The sequence below is a fragment of the Durio zibethinus genome, chromosome 24 (assembly GCF_047325235.1).
Source record: "Durio zibethinus cultivar Kanyao isolate XHJ-2024 chromosome 24, ASM4732523v1, whole genome shotgun sequence".
Classification (NCBI taxonomy): Eukaryota; Viridiplantae; Streptophyta; class Magnoliopsida; order Malvales; family Malvaceae; genus Durio; species Durio zibethinus.
This window is the reverse complement of record NC_143185.1, coordinates 7,934,022-7,951,938: the sequence shown is the minus strand read 5'-3', so window position 1 is coordinate 7,951,938 and position 17,917 is coordinate 7,934,022. Positions and strand designations below refer to the sequence as shown.

The window sequence follows — 17,917 nt, the reverse complement described above, 5'->3', positions numbered from 1 at the left end:
TAAAATGGTTCAATTGGGGTTTCCTACCAGTCTACAATTCAAAAGGTGTTTTAGGAACAAATTTACTATGTACTCTATTAAGTATATACAAGACGGTTTTAATACATTCACCTAAAAAAGACTTAAGAAGATTAGTCCTACATATAAGCTTCTTATCATACCTTTAAGGTTGTGATTTCGCCTTTCGATCACACCATTATGTTCAAGACTACCAAGCATAGCATATTAAGAAAAATCTGACATTCTTGTAAGTATTTAGAAAATGGTCTCATATGTTATCTAGTTTCACCATATCTACCATCATACTCACCACCTTTGAGCTAATGACTTTGATAACTTTCCCTAATTAGTTCTCTACCTCAGTTTAAAAATTTTAAATTTTTTAAAAGCATTTCAATTTTCATCAATTATGTAAAGATACCCATAGCGAAAATAGTCATAAATAAAAGTAGCAAAATATTTGTTACCACACAAGATAGATATAAGAGGTCCACTATTATCAGTGTACACAATTTTCAAAAGGTCAAAATTGCAAATTGCCTCATTTTTCTTAGTCTTAGTTAGTATATAGTTTATATAATCAAACATAAGTGCCTAACTTTTCAAAACCAAGGGAAGGTAAAGCATTATTTTTTATCAATTTTTACACTTTTTCACTAGAAATGTAACATAACCTTTTACGCCACGACAAAAAAGACTTTTCTTTAGTTAGAGATTTTTAAGATACTGTCTTTTCCACATTATTGCAACTATATTAATTATCATATGCCAAGCACGGTTTGTATAAATTGTGAATTAGTTTAAATTCATCAATAATGAAATTTCTTTAGTCAAAGATTTTTTAGTCACTATTTTTCAACATTATTGCAATTATATTAATCATTACAGGCTAAGCATAGTTTATATAAATTGTCAATTAGTTTAAATTCACCAATAACATTTGAATTTTAAAACAAGTCAACTTTTCCATATCCAATGCCAAAATAATAACCATGTTTGTCCAAAATAAAAACTAAAATCAAATTCCTATTAAATGAAGGTGTAAGAAAAACATTTTTCAAAATAAGTTCAAAGCCAGATTCTAAATTTAAGCCTATTGTTCCTACATAATTAATGGCTACTTAAGTATTGTTTCAAACTCTATGTGTTGCCCCTTTTTCACTTAGCTTTAATTTGTTTTTTAATCCTAGCAAAGGTAACAACAATATGAATAGTTGCACCACTATCAATCTACTAGGAATTTTGTAGGCCACTGACAAATTAGGATTTAAAACAAACGAGAGCTAGTGAGTTACCTTCTTGTTTATTCCTGTTCTTTAACCAAGCTTGATATTTAGGGTACTCACGTTTCATATGACATTCTTTTTACAGAAAAACCACTTGATATCTTTCTTAATGACAACTTTAAGCCCTCTTACCTTTTTAGTCTGATAACTACCTTATCCCTTGTTTTCTTGAACTTTCTTGCGAGCATTAAGAACAAATTTCCCAGATTTTTCATAATTTCTTTTGTAATTATATTTGGAGTATTTACCAAAAAAAATACTCTCACCCTTTTCTTTCTATAGTTTTTCTTCCTTAGAGATAAACTTTTAAATAAGATCATTAACACTTCAAAACCTCATTCATAGCATTATAGACAATTTTGATCTGAGTGAACTCCAAAAGTAAGGCATGGAGGGCATGATGAACAATGAATTTATCAGGAAGGTCAATTTCATGAGAAGTCAATTTGGTTTGAATGTGGACCATTCTCATGATGAAATCTCTAGCACTCCCAACATTATCGTACCTTATACTTATAAGCTCACTCATAAGGTTCTTAGCTTTACACTTATTGGATTTTTGGTATTTATTGCCTTTAGCATGGTAAAGATCCCTAGCAATTTTTGTGGTATCCAACTCACTCAAAAGGTATTCAAAAATAGAAATATTAATGACATATAGACGCATATGATTTGTTTTTTCCCATTTGGGAAAATATTCCTTTTGTTTAGCAAAGCTTTCATTAGTAAAATTAGCAGGCTTTGAAAAACGTAAGGCTACGTCTATCTCATTTATAACTAAAGCAAAATTCAAATCTTCATTCCATTTTTTATAATTAGACCCGTGAAGAACTTTAACAGTGGCTTATTGTTATTGATAATAAAAGTCAACATTCAAGATAACAGTGCAACATTAGTAAATGGCAATATCATAAAATATATAGCAACAGTTCATGATGTACTAACAATTATTGAAAGGTCTTGGTACATCACCACAAACTCTTTTTTGGATAAAAAATGTAATATGCAAGTAGGAACTTTTCGCGTAAAGCTAATATGAAAATGTCCTAGCTTTTAAAAAACATATCCCCTTCAGGCATATAGATTTTCTAGATTGGTACAACTTCAACCATGATGATTTATATTCCAAAACAAATTACCATATATATTAACCCCCTTTAGACAGTCAATTGCATAAGATAATTTAATAACCATCCCCTAACCATAGAATGATAAAATATTACATTAATTTCAATAAGTGAGCCACTTTGACAACCAAATATTGATATCAATTAATGAAGATTTTTTCAAATAAAAAAATTTCATTAATTGCCCAAAACTCTCAATTTACAAACTCAACCATAATGTGTGCAATGGACTATCCCAACTAAGAAACTAAACCTAAATGTATCTAATTAGGTCTTATAAGCAGTGTGCATTAAATTTAAACTAGTGTCTTGATTTTTTTTTAAAATCAATTTTTAATTACTAAATCAACTATGCACTTAAAAGCACATAAATATCAAGGCCTATTTAGGAGGAATACCTACTATCATTAGACTCTCATCATACCAAAATATTTTATCACAAAATAAAATAATAAAATAATATGTATAACATACAGTAATTACTGAGCAATGCATGAATGTCAAACAAATATTTTCATGCAGTTTAAAATTTTTTTAAAAATTAGAAATAAAATTCCAAGTTTGCCAAAAGAAACTAGAGCAAAAATTGTGCTAAACAAGCCTGAACGTGCCACATGCCACCCATCATGCATGGATTTTATTCAACATGGGGAATGGTTTTCTTTAACCTCTAAATGAGTTGACTCAATGCGACTGGAACAATTCTTTACCTATTCTAGTCTGTTCATATTTTTCCATCATTTTTTATGCATTTTCTTAGTAGTTTCAACAAATTGAAGTGCTAAAAAATAAAACAATTTTTCTATCAAACCCTTGATAAAAAAGTATAAAAAAATGACAAAAATAAGATCAGTTGGTTAAAATTTTTCAAATTACATAAACATATAATAGACCCTTTTTTGTTTTCTTCGTGTTTGGCCAATCTAAAACAATATGAAATTAAACGCTTTGATTTAACTTTATAACACATGAGAAACAAGATTCAAGAATCAATTTTGAATTAAACACATAAAATGTTTGATGTTTTAATCAAAAGAAGAATTTAGATTAAAACTTAAACCTAAAAATTTTCAACCTTGATTTCTCTCTCGATATAAGGAATTAGAAAATGATCTTTATATAATTTTAATCCTTTTTTAGAGAGGAACTAAAATCTTAAATCAATTTCGAACAATAAAGATCAAAATTTAAAATTTTGACAACAACATAATTTCACACTAAAAATGTTGTTTGTTTAAAAATCAATAACAAATCATGATTTTAGGGGCCTAATATCACATAATGATAGCTCTGATAGCACACGTAAACATTAACCCAAGTTCATTGTTTGATAATTAGAACATCGTAAACAAATAAAGAGATTTGTCATACTTATTTGGGTGGTCAAGACGAATATATCGAAGTGAAACAATACTTAAAGTGCCTAGGTCTTCCTCTTCACTCTTCTCTTATTGGCGACACTCAATGAGCAATAACCGTAACTCGTATAAAAGTAAAACAAAAAAAGGTTATCTGAACCTATTTTAATTGAAACCTTTAAAGCCTCCTCAGTAAACACTTACTAGACTAAAGGTCTACAAAACCTCCAAACTAGATTAATCTAGTAAGATGTGTAAGTCTTACATTTAAGTGATCACATTAAATTATTTAAACTCTCATGCTTATCTTGTATTAAGAGTAAACACATCAACCAATTTTATTAAATTATTAAAACCAACTATTAATGGTAGCCCATTTATAAACAATTCTCACTCTATATCTTAATAAGACATCAACGGAGAGTGGATAAAGAAAAGTGAAGACTATATAAAGAGGAATGATGGTGGAAATATTATTTTCTAAACAAAAAGTTGGATGTTGAAGCGATCTTCATAAGAGACGACTCTCTGTGTTAGAGTGGTTCCACTAAAATAGTATACTAAGGTCATATTTTATACATATGATTATTAATAGAATATGAAGAATATTCGTAAGGTTTGCAATAAGGATTAATATCCTCTTGGTATAGGATTATTGAATCATCTCAAAGTAGAGAGGATAATTTTTAAATTTATTTTAAAACTTACAAGTTCAATTATACCCTTAAAAATTACTTTAATAATTTAAATTGTATAAACTTTGAATAAGGATAATTTTGACAAATAAATAAATTATCCTATCCTAATCTTTACATATAGCAAACACAAAACAAGATGACATTATTTAATCTAATTTTATTTATAATATCATTGTACCCTATCAAGTTATAATCTTATGTACCAAACATGGCATAAGATTATTATATCTATGTATATTGATATTATTTGTTATTTTATAACTAAGCTTTTACGATTCACATATTGTGAGTGGTTTCTGTGACAACCTTTTAAAAAGCTATTTGGCATGATTGCATATACATGACATCATACATGCTAATAAAAGATTAGGATAGAACGGTATATTCGAATTCACCCATAAGGTACTGTGAGAATTGAATTCCTCAATTTTTTTTATTCGCAACCTAGATTGGTGGATTATATTACAGAATGGTGGTGTAGCACAATGATTTTATGTTGTTTTACAACAATTATTGTTCATTTCTTCAAACATCAGTAAATAAGATTGAAGAACAAGTGCATTGTCCTAAAACCAAATGAACTTGAGTAAAACCCATCAGCTCTAGGGATTTTCAAAGAACTTGGATATCATTTTGTTTATTGAGAACCAAATGATCGAAAGAAATAGGAAAGTAGTATCGAAATTAGGAATAACTTTTAGTTTACAAGAGATAAGTTGGTTAATTTTGTCTGTGTACACTCAGGTATACTATTTTTTATTTATGTTAATGAGCCTCACACAAATTTTCAATTTGGCTGACTTTAGGACTAATATTAGGTTCTGGAAGTCTAGAATGCCTATTGAATATATAAGGTGAAGAAATCTAAATATTCAATACTGAAATTATTTTATACCTTGATCTTAGCATATGATATTGGAAGTAGTTTACTAAAATTGGGTAAGTTATATTGAGACATTGATCTTTCAATTCGCTATATGTTATGCCTTTTTCATATTTTTTTATCCTAATGATTGAAGGAGAAATTCTATTTTTGGATGAGATGCTATGATTTGCAAGAGTGAATTAAATGGAATTTGTATTAATGGATAAATTATTACTTTAAGTATTATATATTGTTGGAAAGCTTGCTGAATCTACTTTCCAATGAAACAAACATAAGTCGAATAAGAGATTTTTATTAAGAGTTGTCTAATTTTTACTTAATGATATGTAGACTGCCTGACAACAGTAGCAATGAGGAATTACAAAATTTCTCTTAATTTTTATACAATCAATTACGAATTGAGCCATACATGTTTAAAAAGGTTATTGAGTTTATAATCCAATGAAACAAGCAGAATTGAATTTGGAGTCTGTTATGAATAAATATGTCATTTTGATTACAATATATACATGCTATCTGGTAGTAGCATATGACATGGATTGCAAAAATTATTACAATTAATCTACAATAAATTACGAGGTGGGCCATATATGTTGTCATAACATCTTGATCCGGGGATCCATTGCTAGATATTATTTTTAGGAGTCGTTACTAATCTTTTTTATTTAGGTGCGATTAGCCACATAGAAAATTTATCCTTTTAAGGAACACCTAAGCCTAAGGTTCCCTAAAAGAATAGTTTCAAGTCTACTAATCAAAACAGGGTTCAGGAGTACGGTTATGTGTGAGAAAGGTTATAGCACCCTCACAACACCCATCGAAAGATGGTACCAGCTTAATTTTATGTTATCCAATAAGCTTTAAAATTTTATCAAGTAATTAATTATTAGAAATTATTCTCAATTGACTCTAATACTTCTAGCAGAAAATTGAAAAAACTCCATCACCTTAAAAGCATGCAAGGAAACTACTATTTCACTTGCAGATGCTTTATCGTCGGATTATTTAACATTAAAGAAAATTCAAAAAGGAAAAGAAATAAAATGGGAAAAAAAGAATAATAATTCAGCCTTAGATATAAATCCTTATCTCTTCAAAACTCATTGCTTTTGTACAAGAAAAATTGATACTTTTAACTTTTCCTCAAAAGCATTTGAGAGTTTCTATTTTAAGAAAAATTGATACTTTCAACTTTTCCTTAAAATATTTTTTTAAGGAAAATTGGTACTTCCAGCTTTTCCCCAAAATGTTTTTCTGAAACTTTAATTTCGAGAAAAATTGATACTTTCAACTTTTCCTCAAAAACATTTTTTTAATTTATTTCTAAGAAAAATTGATACTTTTACCTTTTTCTCAAAAATATTTTTTAGAAAATTATTTTTAAGGAAAATTGATACTTTCAACTTTTTTGCGAAAATATTTTTTAGAAAACTTATTTTCAAGAAAAATTGATACTTTCAACTTTTCCTCAAAAATATTTTTTTAGAATTTTATTTTAAGAAAATAATTAAAAAATAAAATAAAATAAAAATAAAATAAGGAATACCAAATTATTCTAATCTAATCAATAAATAATAATAATAATAACAATAATAATAGTAATAAATAAGAAAAAAAACTTTTGGAATGGCTCGGCTCGAGAGATAGAAGTGGTTTAAACGTGAGGCTCAGCTAGAAATGGCTCGGCTCGGCTCGTTTGGGGTCCAAGTAGAGACGCGGGGTCGCTAATCGAGTTAGTGCTCAGGTTGAGCCGCCCGATTTCAAAACACGTTGATCCTTTGGGAATAGTAAGGCTAAAACGACATCATTTTCAGTCAGTATAAAAGGCTTCAACCTCTATTTTTTTGTAGATTGCTTCCTTCCTCCTTTCTCTTTTCTTCTTTTTTCTCCTCTTTCCCTTAAATAGAATCTAGATTTCAGTTGAATGTCTGCCAAAATCTGGAAAAAGAGGTCAAAAACTTCAAAGTTGATCGAAAATCTCACCAAAAAAGTTTAATCTTACCGAAAAATTTCACCGAATTCTGAAAAATTTTTAGAAATTTTCAGAAAAAAATTTCTAAAATTCTAAAAACTTTCCCACAAATTCCTAACGTTGTTTCTAACACACCAGAACTTTTTTTAACCTCTGTTCCCTCTCTATGTATTTTTTTATCTTTTTGTGTGCTCTCTGTGGGCCTATTTATAAGGATTAATCAGAAGAGTTTCTGATCAATCCCAACTCTTTAGGGGATTTTAATTCAATCTTTGAATCCAATCCAAATTCTGCCAACCTCCAATTTCACAGCCAAATCCAATTTTTTTCGATCCTAATCCTAGCCGAAAATTAATCAAGATAAAATAAAAAAAACACATATTAATAATTAATAGATAAATAATAAAAAATATATATATTAATAAATACTAATAATAAAAAAATAAAATGGGCTTACCCATCTGGACCAGGTCCAATTGATGCGGGCTTGAACTAAATTGGGTGTCTACATATGTTTGAAAAGGTTTTTGATTCTACTTTTTGATTAAACAAGCGAAATTGAATTTGGAGTCTTTTATGAATAAATATATAATTTTTATTACAAGATATACATACTATCTGATAGCAGCATATGACATAGATTGCAAAAGTTATTACAATTAATCTACACGAAATTACGAGGTGGGCCATATATAGTTAAAACATTTATCGAGTTTAATTTCTAATGTACTAAAAAGATTTTAATTTTGAGTTGGATATCTTAAGATAAGGTCATTTTAGTGAAAGTAGCATAAGCTACCAAAATTAGTTAGTTAACCCTTATATAACTTAGTTGTTTTTAGTATTAATAGTCTTAAAGTGGATTGAGTAATTTATGTTATATTGAAATGATTTTGAATAGCCCATTAATTATTTTGGGGGAAAAACTAAGTGGTGGAACCGAAAGGAAATAAGTAGAATCTTACACACTTTGTTTATTTTGAAACTTATGTATATATGTATGTTTCTAAATAAATGAGATTTATTTCTTTATTTTAGATATAAGAAAAAAGGCTGAGCATATGATTATTTTATGTTTTGCTAAATAAATGATGGATCATGTTTATAAATGAAATGAGAAATTGATTTATGTTTAATGAATGATTTTATAATAGCTACATATTTTACATATTGAGAAGTGGGATTATCGATACCAAAACTAGTTATACGACCCTAGCTAACAGATTATAGTAGTTAATATAGTCACGATCAAATGGTATGACTAGTGGGTCATAGTAGTTAGTGTAAAGGTTTGGTCAGCAGGTTATAATAGTTAGTAAAGATCATAAGAATAAAATTATCGATATTGCCAATGTTACGAATTATAGTAGTGATCATAGTTAATGATAAACTAATGATAATGATGATTTATGATGATGATGATTTTAAAGATTGATTCATGATTTGATTTGATTACGATATTTGAATGGTAACATATTTTGCAATGATTTATGAATTGATCTGTTTTGATTTTGATTTATGATCTACAAAATATTTGACATAATGTTGATTTTTGAAATATTTTGATGTATTATTTGACAAATGTTTTGAATTATCTATATGATATGTATGAAACCGATGTTTGATCCGATAAAGTGTATGATCCTATACTAGCTTAGCTGTAATTTGTTCATTCTCTTTTTACCTTTTCTTTACACATGAGTAACTGATAAGTATGTTTAGTCTTATTAAAAGCTAGAAGATCAAATTGGAAATATTGCTTGGACATTAGAAATATAGTTAGTTAGTGAGATCTTATGAAATTATTTTATATGTTTTTTATTAATTAACCTTTGGATATATAGAGATGTATCATTAGTTAGATTAAATTTATGAATTTTACTTGGGTAAATTATTTTTATTAAAGAATTTTAAAATGATTAAGAGAAAAAATTTCGTATTACTATAAAGTTTTATTTGAAGATAATATAACGGTGTTACATCTTACTTTTGGGGCATGACACCATTATTAGACAAGTCTTGACAAGACTGGATTACGTATCAGCCAATTTGTCAGGCATTGCAACAGATTTCAGGTAATTGGAGAGTCTGCTAACATGACAGGCTTGAGCTAGTTTAATTTCTGCTTTTGCTTTGTGAGAATATTCCAATGAAGTGAGGAAAGATAGATAAATTTGATTATGAACTCGAATCCATTTTTGATAGTATAGTTAGACTCTGAAAGGGAGGAGGTTAAGATTTAAATCTTCGTGAAACCTCCTTCGAGATGGAAACTTGGGAAGGAGAGCAGCGACTCGTTTGGCACTTTTCAAATATGATGCATACTGAAGGATGACATGAGTATCATTCTTTCCTGCATCAATTTTGTCACGGTCCAAGCTTATTGTCTGAAAAGCACTAGCCAAAGGCAAGACATGGATGCCGTGACTATTCTCCTTTCCTACCAGGTCCTTAAGCGCCTTCTTCTTGAAAGTCCAGCTGCCAGTTCTCAGGTTGAAATGGTATAGAGGAAGAAATCGTTGGCCATAGATGGCTACGAACTCCAACGCCGCAAGAATGTATTCAAACTCTTCATCTGACATGTAGTAAGGAAAGCTGACTCTTGTCCATCCAGGTTTTGCTCCTATGTAGCCCTGCAATCAAACTTTGCAATTGGCATTAGATAAGTTGAAATATATTTTACTTCTCTTTCATTCGGTCAAAAAAGAAAAAGGAAAATTTTGTACTGATACCCTTTTAATAGCTTCTCTGAACGCAAGGGATCGAGTCTGATCAATATCAAGCAAACTGTGGCCATAAGGTCCAGCACAAGCACACCCACCTCGAGCTTGGATGCCAAACAGATCATTTAGGATGGTTGCAACAAAAGGGCCATGGAGAGGTTTATCCCTCTTGTTCCCAGTCTCTCCCCACATGAAAAGTCCCCTACCCTTTTCCTTTGCCTCGTCAACATTGTTACCATCGTTGGTTGTGGAGTAGATGAGGAAAGACAGTATGGCTTGTCTCTGGGTCTCGGGGCTTGCATTTCCTAAAACCCTTATGTTTTGGTTTGGGAGAAGCCTCTCCAATGCTTGATTTATGTACGACTTCTCCTGCTTTGCAATCACTTCATAACCAATATATTCTTTTACCCAAAAAGTCAATGCTGCTCTAACAATCTGAATTATTTGAGGAGTCCCTCCATTTTCCCTTTCTTCTATGTCACTTACATATATTGTGTCCTGCAAAATAAATACCCCATTTTACCACATATTAAATTGCATACCTGCTTCACTAAATGCTGGGGAATGAATCTGATTAATATCATGATAACTTATCATTCTCTAGAATATTTTTCTACTGGCACTGTCGTGCATGGAAATCTCTTTTCTTCTAAAATTGTAATTAAAATAAAAATTTTTTTTAGAGACACTTATCATTCACTAGTCTATGTCTAAACCCGCTCCATCTGAATCAGGAATTTATTTCTAAACTCCAAAAAGCCTGACAGCTACCCAATCATTCTTTATGTCGTCCAGCCGACGAAAGAAACCAAAATTTCTTACAAAATGGGATATATAAGCAAGAATAAGAAAAAGGTAAAGAAAATACAAATTTCCATTTTATGGTAGAGAGGTGAACAAAAAATAAAATCTTTCATCTATTAAATTGAATTAATCTGAACACAAAAATAAAATAAAAATCTCTTCATTTATTATCAATTGATTTTAAATTTGAGAGTAATTACCTGTTCATTGAAGCCATTGACATAATTAACAGTTCCACCTCCGCAAGTTGATGGAGGAGAAGATCCCAGCCGGTAGAGAGCCTTGCTCATTAAAAGGATACCGGGCGTTCCAGGGCCACCTAGAAACTTATGTGGGCTTAGGAAAATGGCATCATATCCATCAATCTCCCCTGACCTCATATCAATCTCCACATAAGGACCACTATCCACAAAAACAAAATGATAAGCACAATCAAAAATCAACTTCTCATTGCTTTATAACATTAACATAATACTTAAACTTGGCTAATAATTAATTGTGAGATCTGTTATTAAAATATCAAACTTTTAATTTTAACAATCAAAGTTTAAATTCTGACAACCTCGAATATAAAAGCTTGACAACAAAAAATGAAAATTCTTACTGTGTACCTTGCTGCAAAATCAAAGCAAACAAAACCTCCGTACTCATGAAGAAGTTTGGCAATCTCTCGAGTATCTGTTTGAATCCCAGTCACATTACTACAAGCTGAAAATGAGCCAAGCAAAGGCCTATTGGCGTATTTATACAGCTCAAGCTGTTTTCTTAGTGCTTCAATGTCTATGAACCCATTCTCATCTAAACCAATCTCAACAACTTCAGCAAGGCTTTGACGCCAAGAAAGCAAGTTGGAGTGGTGCTCGTAAGGGCCAATAAAAACTGCCCATCGATACTCATTAGGTAAGCAATTTATTACCATGTCCCTCAAAATTGATGGTACCGTAATCCCCATAACTTCTTGTAGCCTTTTAATAGCAGCCGTGGTGCCTGAGCCACAAAACAGAATTGCATCATCTTGACCGCCACCTAGGCTTCTTTTAATGTAGTTTGACGCTTCATGCACCATTTTCGTCGTCCTGTGCCCCACGTAGCTGTCAGACGTGTGAGTGTTACCTACGCACGAACCAACCAAGATCAGCTGACAAATACTAAAACCCTAATATATATATATATATATATATCTTATACTCGGAAATGACGCCATCACTTTTGTTAATTAAATCAGAGTATCACAATTGAAGATCAGAAGAAAAAAAACCTTTACCGTAGAATGGCAGAACATTGGTGACGATGAAGTTTTCGATATAGTGAAAAGAGCGACCCGATGCGGTATGATCAGCATAAGTAAGTTTTCTAGTTCCAAAAGGAGAGTCAAATTCTGCATCACCACCAGTGATTTGAGATCGTAGCCAAGACAGCTTTTTCTCGGTGGAGTCAACCTTTGGCACACCCATATCTAGAGCCCTGAATGATTCCGAGCCATGGAAGAGTTTGCTGGAAACGTAGGAACGGCATGTTGATCCTGGCGACTTATGCCTGTCCCTGGTTGAAGTCTTACTATCATTTGCTGCCTTCAATTTCAGGGCTTCCGTTGTTTCTCTAAACATGGGTTGCTCAAACTCCATTTCCCACCTGGAAACAAAGATTAGTGGCTGTTTTTATTGTTGTTGTGGCTTATGACAGGAGAAAGAATGGAAAAAGTAGTTCTAGAAGAAGAAAAAGATAAGAATGAGGGTAAGGAAGGCAGACTTGGTTATTTATATACTATTAAAATACAAAGTAACCTTTTGACACGGTTTCATTTTTTTAATTAATAAAACAAAAAGACAATGTTTTAGGCGTGAGGGGGTTTGACTCCGAAACCATGGCCTCTACACACCAATAAGAAAAATATTGCTGTCTCAGAAACAATGGGATCTCTAAAAAGGATTGAAAAAAAAAAAAAAACCTACAGAAAATAGTAAGCCTATGTTTGGAATATATTATTCCTTGGAGTGTAAGAATTTCCATATTTCTCATTCCTGTCCCTAAAATTTGATTATGGAGTATCAAATAGCCCAAGCAATTGTTAGAAAAACATTGAACCTTTCCTGATCTACTTGGTTTGGAACGTGATGTATCCAATCTGCCGAATTAATAAGGAGAGCATTGCTATTTAGAGGTGTCAATAATATACCCGTACTCACGAGTTATTCATTTTATAAATTAGATTACTTAATTGATAAAAAGAATGAGAATTTTCGTATCTCATTATAATTTGCACGGATAATTATGATTCCAAAAGAGTAAAATGTGTAAAAAAAGCAAAGAATTTGATTGCTTTTCAGAAACTTAGTATGATTTTGGCAATATGCATGATAATTTTATTAATGATTATTCATCAATAAGTAACATTTATGAATTAAAATTAAATTTTGATTTATTGAAAAAGTATAAAAAAATCAGTTATAAAAAATAAATGAAAGAATGAAGAAACAAACAAACGGATCAAATAAAAAAATAAAAAGATAACCAAAACAAAATAAAAATAGTGAAATAGATCTTCAAACCAATACTCCACCACAATAAAGGCTATTTATTTGTATTTATGATGAAGTGGCATATTAAAAATAAAAAATTTAATTTAATTAAGAATGATTTAAGATAAATAATAAAAATTTGATTACTAATTGATATAATTTTAACTATAGAAGGTAAATAATACGTACTCTTTAAGGTAATGTTGTTATTTCCAAAATAGTTAAATATAAAAATAACCCATTTATTATGCATTTTTTTTTATCAATTTGGCACCAAAATAATAAAATATTTAGTTTGGCACTCTAATTTTCATTCTTTCATCACTTTGTTATCGGAGACTAGCATCATCAGTCAATTTATTGACGTGGTATAAATATCTAATAAGATATTAACAAATGCTAAGAAAATCTAATCAATGTCAAATTATCAATAGTACATCCGAATTTAAAGAAAATTCAAAAAAAATTTAAATATTTTTTAAAAATATTTAAGCATTTTAAAAAATTATTTTAAAAACAAAAACTAGAATTTTTAAAAATTTTTAAAAAATTATCAAAACTTTAAAAATTCAAAAAAATCTCAAAATTTTATTAGAAAAATAAAACAAATTTTGAAATTTTCATAACAATGATAATTTTAGTAAACATAAAGTTTTCATAAATTTAATAAAAAAAATCTCTAAAGCTTAAAAAAATTGAAAGTAAAAGATCTAAAATTTTTTGAAAATATCTAAAAATTTTCAAATAATTGTAATTCTTATAAATTAGGAAAATTTGTCATTCTTCTAATCTTACAATTTTAATTTTCTTATATATTTTGTGATTTTTTACATTTTTTTAAATGTTTATGGATTTTTATTAAAATTTTAAGTTTTTTATTTTATATTTTAAAAAGATTTAATTTTTAGTGAATTTCTTAGAATATTTCTTATTTTCTAATTTTTTAATTTTTTCAAAATTTTTGAAAATATTTTATAAAATTTTAGATTTTAATAAAAATTTGATATTTTTTGAATTTTCAAATTTGGTCAAAAAATTCTAGATTTTTTATTATTTGTGAACCTTTTTTTAATTTTTTAGAAATTTTTTGGAATGTTTTTTTATTTTTTGTCAAAAATTTGAGATTTTATGCATTTTTTTTAAGTTTTGATATTTTTTAAAATTTTATGTTCAAATAAGATTTCATATTTATTTAATTTTTCTAATTCTTAAAAATATTTTATACTTTTAAATTTTGTTGAATTTTTTTACTATTAATGTGGTAATTGATGAAGTGACACTACTGAACTTTTTGATACATGTCAGTATCTTATTAGATGTTAATGCCATGTTGACAAATTGAGTAATTGCTTTAGTACGAGGTATCAGAGTAAATGGCGAAATGAAAGTTAAAGAACCAAATTGATAATTTTGTTTCTTAAAGTATTAAATTAACAAAAAGTGTATAGTACATGAAATTGCCTCATTTTTCTTAGCCTTAGTTAGTATATATTTTATACAATCAACACAAGTGTCTAACTTTTCAAAACCAAGGGAAGGTACAGTACTATTTTTTTATCAATTTTTGCACTTTTTCACTAGAAATGTAACCTAACATTTTACCCCGCAACAAAAAAGACTTTTCTTTAGTTCGAGATTTTTAAGATACTGTATTTTCCACATTATTGCAACTATATTAATTATCATATCCCAAGCACGGTTTGTATAAATTGTGAATTAGTTTAAATTCATCAATAATGAATTTTCTTTAGTCAAAGATTTTTTAGTCACTATTTTTTCAACATTATTGCAACTATATTAATCATTACAGGCTAAGCATAGTTTATATAAATTGTCAATTAGTTTAAATTCACCAACAACATTTGAATTTTAAAACAAGTCAACTTTTCCATATCCAATGCCAAAATAATAACCATGTTTGTCCAAAATAAAAACTAAAATCAAATTCCTCTTTAATGAAGGTGTATGGAAAACATTTTCCAAAATAAGTTCAAAGCTAGATTCTAAATTTAAGTCCATTATCCCTACATAATTAATGGTTACTTAAGTATTGTTTCAAACTCTATGTGTTGCCCTTTTCTCACTTAGCTTTAATTTGTTTTTGAATCTTAGCAAAGGTAACAACAATATGAATAGTTGCACCACTATCAATCTACTAGGAATTTTGTAGGCCACTGACAAATTAGGATTGAAAACAAACGAGAGCTAGTGAGTTACCTTTTTGTTTATTCTTGTTCTTTAACCCAGCTTGATATTTAGGGTACTCATGTTTCATATGACATTCTTTTTACAGAAAAAACACTTGATATCTTTCTTAATGACAGCTTTAAGCCCTCTTACCTTTTTAGTTTGACCACTACTTTATCCCATGTTTTCTTGAACTTTCTTGTGAGCATTAGGAACAAATTTCTCAGATTTCTCATAATTTCTTTTGTAATTATATTTGGAGGATGTAGCAAAAAAGACACTCTCACCCTTTTCTTTCTACAGTTTTTCTTCTTTAGAGATAAACTTTTAAACAAGATCATTAACACTTCAAAACCTCATTCATAGCATTATAGATAGTTTTTATCTGAGTGAACTCCAAAAGTAAGGCATTGAGGGCATGATGGACAATGAATTTATCAGGAAGGTCAATTTCATGATAAGTCAATTTGGTTTGAATGTGGACCATTCTCATGATGAAATCTCTAGCACTCCCAACACTATCGTACCTTATACTTGCAAGCTCACTCATAAGGTTCTTAGCTTTACACTTATTGGATTTTTGGTATTTATTGCCTTTAGCATGGTAAAGATCCCTAGCAATTTTTGTGGTATCCAACTCACTCAAAAGGTATTCGAAAATAGAAATATTAATGACATATAAAAGCATATGATTTGTCTTTTCCCATTTGGGAAAATATTCCTTTTGTTTAGCAATGCTTTCATTAGTAAAATTAGCAGGCTTTGAAAGACGTAAGGCTACATCTATCTCATTTATAACTAAAGCAAAATTCAAATCTTCATTCCATTTTTTATAATTAGACCCGTGAAGAACTTTAATAGTGGCTTATTGTTATTGATAATAAAAGTCAACATTCAAGATAAAAATGCAACATTAGTAAATGGCAATATCATAAAATATATAGCAACAGTTCATGATGTACTAACAATTATTGAAAGGTCTTAGTACATCACCACAAACTCTTTTTTGGATAAAAAATGTAATATGCAAGTAGGAACTTTTCGCGTAAAGCTAATATGAAAATGTCCTAGCTTTTAAAAAACTTATCCCCTTCAGGCATATAGATTTTCTAGATTGGTACAACTTCAACCATGATGATTTATATTCCAAAACAAATTACCCTATATATTAATCCCTTTTAGGCAGTCAATTGCATAAGATAATTTAATAACCAGCCCGTAACCATAGAATGGTAAAATATTACATTAATTTCAATAAGTGAGCCACTTTGACAACCAAATATTGATATCAATTAATGAAGATTTTTTCAAATAAAAAAATTTCATTAACTGACCAAAACTCTCAATTTACAAACTCAACCATAATGTGTGCAATGGACTATCCCAACTAAGAAACTAAGCCTAAATGTATCTAATTAGGTCTTATAAGCAGTGTGCATTAAATTTAAACTAGTGTCTTGAATTTTTTTTAAAATCAATTTTTAATTACTAAATCAACGATGCACTTAAAAGCACATAAATATCAAGGCCTATTTAGGAGGAATACCTACTATCATTAGACTCTCATTATACCGAAATATTTTATCACAAAATAAAATAATAAAATAATATGTATAACATAAAGTAATTACTGAGCAATGCATGAATGTCAAACAAATATTTTCATGCAGTTTAAAAATTTTAAAAAAATTAGAAATAAAATTCCAAGTTTGCCAATAGAAATTAAAGCAAAAATGGTGCTAAACAAGCCCGCAAGTGCCACATGCGCTACCCACCATGCATGGATTTTGTTCAACATGGGGAATGGTTTTCTTTAACCTCTAAATGAGTTGACTCAATGCGACTAGAACAATTCTTTACCTATTCTAGTCTGTTCGTATTTTTCCATCATTTTTTATGCATTTTCTTAGTCATTTCAACAAATTGAAGTGCCCAAAAATAAAACAATTTTTCTATCAAACCCTTGATAAAAAAAGTATAAAAAAATGATAAAAATAAGATCAGTTGGTTAAAATTTTTCAAATTACATAAACATATATTAGACCCATTTTTGTTTTCTTCGTGTTTGGCCAATCTAAAACAATATTTAATTAAATGCTTTGATTTAACTTTATAACACATGAGAAACATGATTCAAGAATCAATTTTGAATTAAACACATAAAATGTTTGATGTTTTAATCAAAACAAAAATTTAGATTAAAACTTAAACCTAAAAATTTTCAACCTTGATTTCTCTCTCGATATAAGGAATTACAAAATGATCTTTATATAATTTTAATCTTTTTTTAGAGAGGAACTAAAATCCTAAATCAATTTTGAAAAATAAAGATCAAAATTTAAAATGTTGACAGCAAC

The 17,917-nt window shown here is 29.1% G+C and overlaps 1 protein-coding gene across 2 annotated transcripts; it reads right to left on the bottom strand.

The window, feature by feature from the left end:
- Positions 1-9,482: 9,482 nt before the first annotated feature.
- Positions 9,483-12,584, bottom strand: LOC111316819 (uncharacterized). 2 transcript variants are annotated; one of them, XM_022918977.2, is made up of 5 exons: positions 12,113-12,584; positions 11,466-11,967; positions 11,055-11,256; positions 10,060-10,548; positions 9,483-9,960 (listed from the first exon to the last, which is right to left on the bottom strand). In XM_022918977.2, the coding sequence occupies exons 1-5, from the start codon at positions 12,477-12,479 to the stop codon at positions 9,538-9,540; spliced, it is 1,983 nt and encodes a 660-aa protein (XP_022774712.2). In that variant the 5' UTR covers positions 12,480-12,584; the 3' UTR covers positions 9,483-9,537. The 2 variants fall into 2 exon arrangements, with proteins under 2 accessions (XP_022774712.2, XP_022774713.2); XM_022918978.2 differs by having other exon boundaries at positions 12,119-12,584.
- Between the last annotated feature and the right edge of the window lie 5,333 nt (positions 12,585-17,917).